This window comes from Corvus brachyrhynchos, unplaced genomic scaffold (genome assembly GCF_000691975.1).
Source record: "Corvus brachyrhynchos isolate BGI_N302 unplaced genomic scaffold, ASM69197v1 scaffold193, whole genome shotgun sequence".
Classification (NCBI taxonomy): domain Eukaryota; kingdom Metazoa; phylum Chordata; class Aves; order Passeriformes; family Corvidae; genus Corvus; species Corvus brachyrhynchos.
Window position 1 is genome coordinate 683,505 of NW_008237087.1, and position 2,798 is coordinate 686,302.

The 2,798-nt window shown below is 66.5% G+C and overlaps 1 protein-coding gene across 1 annotated transcript in view; it reads left to right on the forward strand.

Moving 5' to 3' along the window:
- The window catches only part of AGAP2 (ArfGAP with GTPase domain, ankyrin repeat and PH domain 2), a gene marked incomplete at its 5' end in the record, with an annotated part of 8,580 nt that overhangs the window by 4,675 nt on the left and 1,107 nt on the right, over positions 1–2,798 (forward strand). The window contains 8 exons of the mRNA XM_017728685.1: positions 3–87; positions 158–302; positions 378–494; positions 1,260–1,406; positions 1,680–1,739; positions 1,964–2,115; positions 2,192–2,282; positions 2,769–2,797. Coding sequence (XP_017584174.1) covers positions 3–87; positions 158–302; positions 378–494; positions 1,260–1,406; positions 1,680–1,739; positions 1,964–2,115; positions 2,192–2,282; positions 2,769–2,797 — 826 coding nt within the window. The remainder of the gene's footprint in view (positions 1–2; positions 88–157; positions 303–377; positions 495–1,259; positions 1,407–1,679; positions 1,740–1,963; positions 2,116–2,191; positions 2,283–2,768; position 2,798) is intronic.

The following is a 2,798-nucleotide window of genomic DNA, read 5'->3' on the forward strand; positions in this document are numbered from 1 at the left end:
AGCGGCAACTCCCTGAACAAGGAGTGGAAGAAGAAGTACGTGACCCTGTCCAGCAACGGCCTCCTCTTCTATCACCCCAGCATCAACGTGAGTGTCCCAGGCCCCTGTGGTCCCCAAGGTGTGGGAGGGCCCGGTGTCACCCCCGCTGTCCCCGCAGGACTACATCCACAGCACGCACGGCAAGGAGATGGACCTGCTCCGCACCACGGTCAAGGTGCCCGGGAAGCGCCCGCCTCGCGCCATCTCCGCCTGCGGCCCCTCGGCCAGCATCAACGGGCTGCTGCGGGACCCCGAGCCGGGCAGTGAGTGACCAGGGAGACACCGGGCAGGGGGGGACACCACGGGGACCACTGTGTCACTGTCCCTCCCCCTCGCAGCCGGCGTCCCCTCCGTGGGGCTGAGCCTCCCCCCCGAGCCGGGGCTGAAGGTGGTGGGCAAGGGCGAGCGGTCACTGCAGCGCTGCGCCTCTGCCTCGGGCGCCAAGCTCGCCTCAGGTGAGTGATGCCAGCACGTGCAGGGACAATGCCACCTCCCGGGGCACACACAGGGACTGCCCCGTGGCGACCCCACTGAGCACGGTGACTCCTGGGCAGCTTGGGGACATGGTGGCCCTTGGTGGCCCTTGGTGGCGCCGGTGGCTCTGGAGGCCACAGTAAACCTGGTGGCCCTGGTGAGTCTGGGGACCTGATGGCCCTTGCTGACCCTGGTGGTCACAATAACCCTGGTGGATTGGGTGAGCCCAGGGACCAGGTGGCCCTTTGGTGGCACTGGTGGCCACAGTGAAACTGCTGGGGACCTGGGAGTCCCAGAAGCCACAATGAGCCTGGTGAGCCCAGTGAGGCCAGTGGCACTGGTGACCCTCGTGACTCTGGTGAGCCAAGAGGACTCTTGTGACCCTGGTGGCCCCAGTGATTTTGGTAAGACCAATGAACTTGGCGGCCTTGGGAATCCTGCTGATCCCAGTGAGATCAGTGACCCTGGGGAGCTCTGATGACCCCAGTGTGCTCAGGGCCTCTGGTGGACTTGTGACCCTGGTGACCCCAGTGAGTCCAGTGGCCCTGGTGGCCCAAGTGATATTGCTGTGCCCAGTGGACTTGGTGACCCTCATTGCCCTTGCTGACCCAAGTGGTTCTGATGGACTTGGTGACCCTGGTGGCCTCAATGGTCCTGCAGAGCTCCGTGGTCCTCGTGAGCCTGGTGACCCCAGCGACCCCGGTATCCATGGTGCCCCCAGTTCCCCACGTGTGGTCTCTTGGCAGAGTCCCCCTTGTCCTTGGAGGCCGTGTCCAGCCCTGGCAGCGTGGGCAGGGACCCTCCACCCTCGCCCCTGGTGGACAGGAAGAAGCACCGGCGGAAGAAGCTGATGACGCCGTCCAAGACCGAGGGCTCGACCGGGCAGGCAGAAGGTGGGTGCCACAGCCGTGCGTCCCCAGCCCCAGTCACCCATGGCGCTGAGGGGACAAGGCCACCGTCCTCCACGGCAACGACGCCCCAGAACGGCCCAGGGATCTGGGGTGATCCTGCCCCTCACCCCCCGTCCGTGCTCAGCCACGCTGCCCACGCATCCCCCTCGCTCTGCCACCGCCTGCCACCTTCTGCACCATCCCCAGGGCTCCGCGGGCCCCCCTGACTCTGTCCCCGTTTCCTCTCTCCACTCCTGCTGCCCGGACCCTCCGCAGCCAAGCGCAAAATGTGGAAATTAAAAAGTTTTGGTAGTTTAAGAAATATTTATAAAACAGGTAACGTGGCGTGAGCGGTGCCTCCCGTGCATGTGGCTGTGCCCCCCTTGCCTGCTGCTCGCACACACGCCGGGAGGGGTGGGGACCTCTGGGGAGGGGGCTTGGGCAGAATTTGGGTGCCGGGGTGGATGTGGGGGGCTGGAGTGGGTGCTGGGGCAGCCCAGCCCCCCACAGGTGTAGGACCTCCCATCCCACCGCCCCCCCGGGGGTCTCTGGTCCCACAGAGGAGGAGAACTTTGAGTTTCTGATCGTGTCAAGCACGGGGCAGACGTGGCACTTCGAGGCCGGCAGCTTCGAGGAGCGCGACGCGTGGGTGCAGGCCATCGAGAGCCAGATCCTGGCCAGCCTGCAGTGCTGCGAGAGCAGCAAGAACAAGGTGGGACTGGTGTCGGGGGGCTGGCAGGGTCCCCGTGTCCCCCTCCCGCCCCGCTCACCCCCGTGTGTCCCTCCAGGCGCGCATGGACAGCCAGAGTGAGGCTGTGGCCATCCAGGCCATCCGCAACGCCCGCGGGAACTCGCTCTGCGTGGACTGCGGGGCACCCAGTGAGTCCCCAGGGGCACCGGGGAACAGCAGGGGGACACGGGTGGGCGTGGGGCATGGGGGGATGTGGGTTCATGGGGCAACGGGGATCGTGGGGAGCCGTTGGTGACCCGGTGCCATGGGTCCTGCAGAGCCCTGGAGCCAGGTGACGGTGCCGTGGGGTGAGACTGTGCCACAGGCCATAGGCTACCGGGCAACCAGGGTGAGGGGGGATCGTGGGCCACATGATGCCGTGTGTGACATAATGCCGTGGGGCACATGGTGCCAGGGGTCACACTGTGCCAGGGTCACACGGTGCCATGGGACACACGATGCCGTGGGTGACACGATGCCACACGGCGCCACGGGTCACACCGTGCCGTGGATCACAGCAACCACTTACCACACCATGCCATGGGCCACACCGTGTCCCACACCAGGGGGTGCCCTGAGCCCAGGGGTGCCACAGGTCACCCCCCACCCCAATCGCCACCCCTGCTCACCCCCAGACCCCACCTGGGCCAGCCTGGACCCGCGCG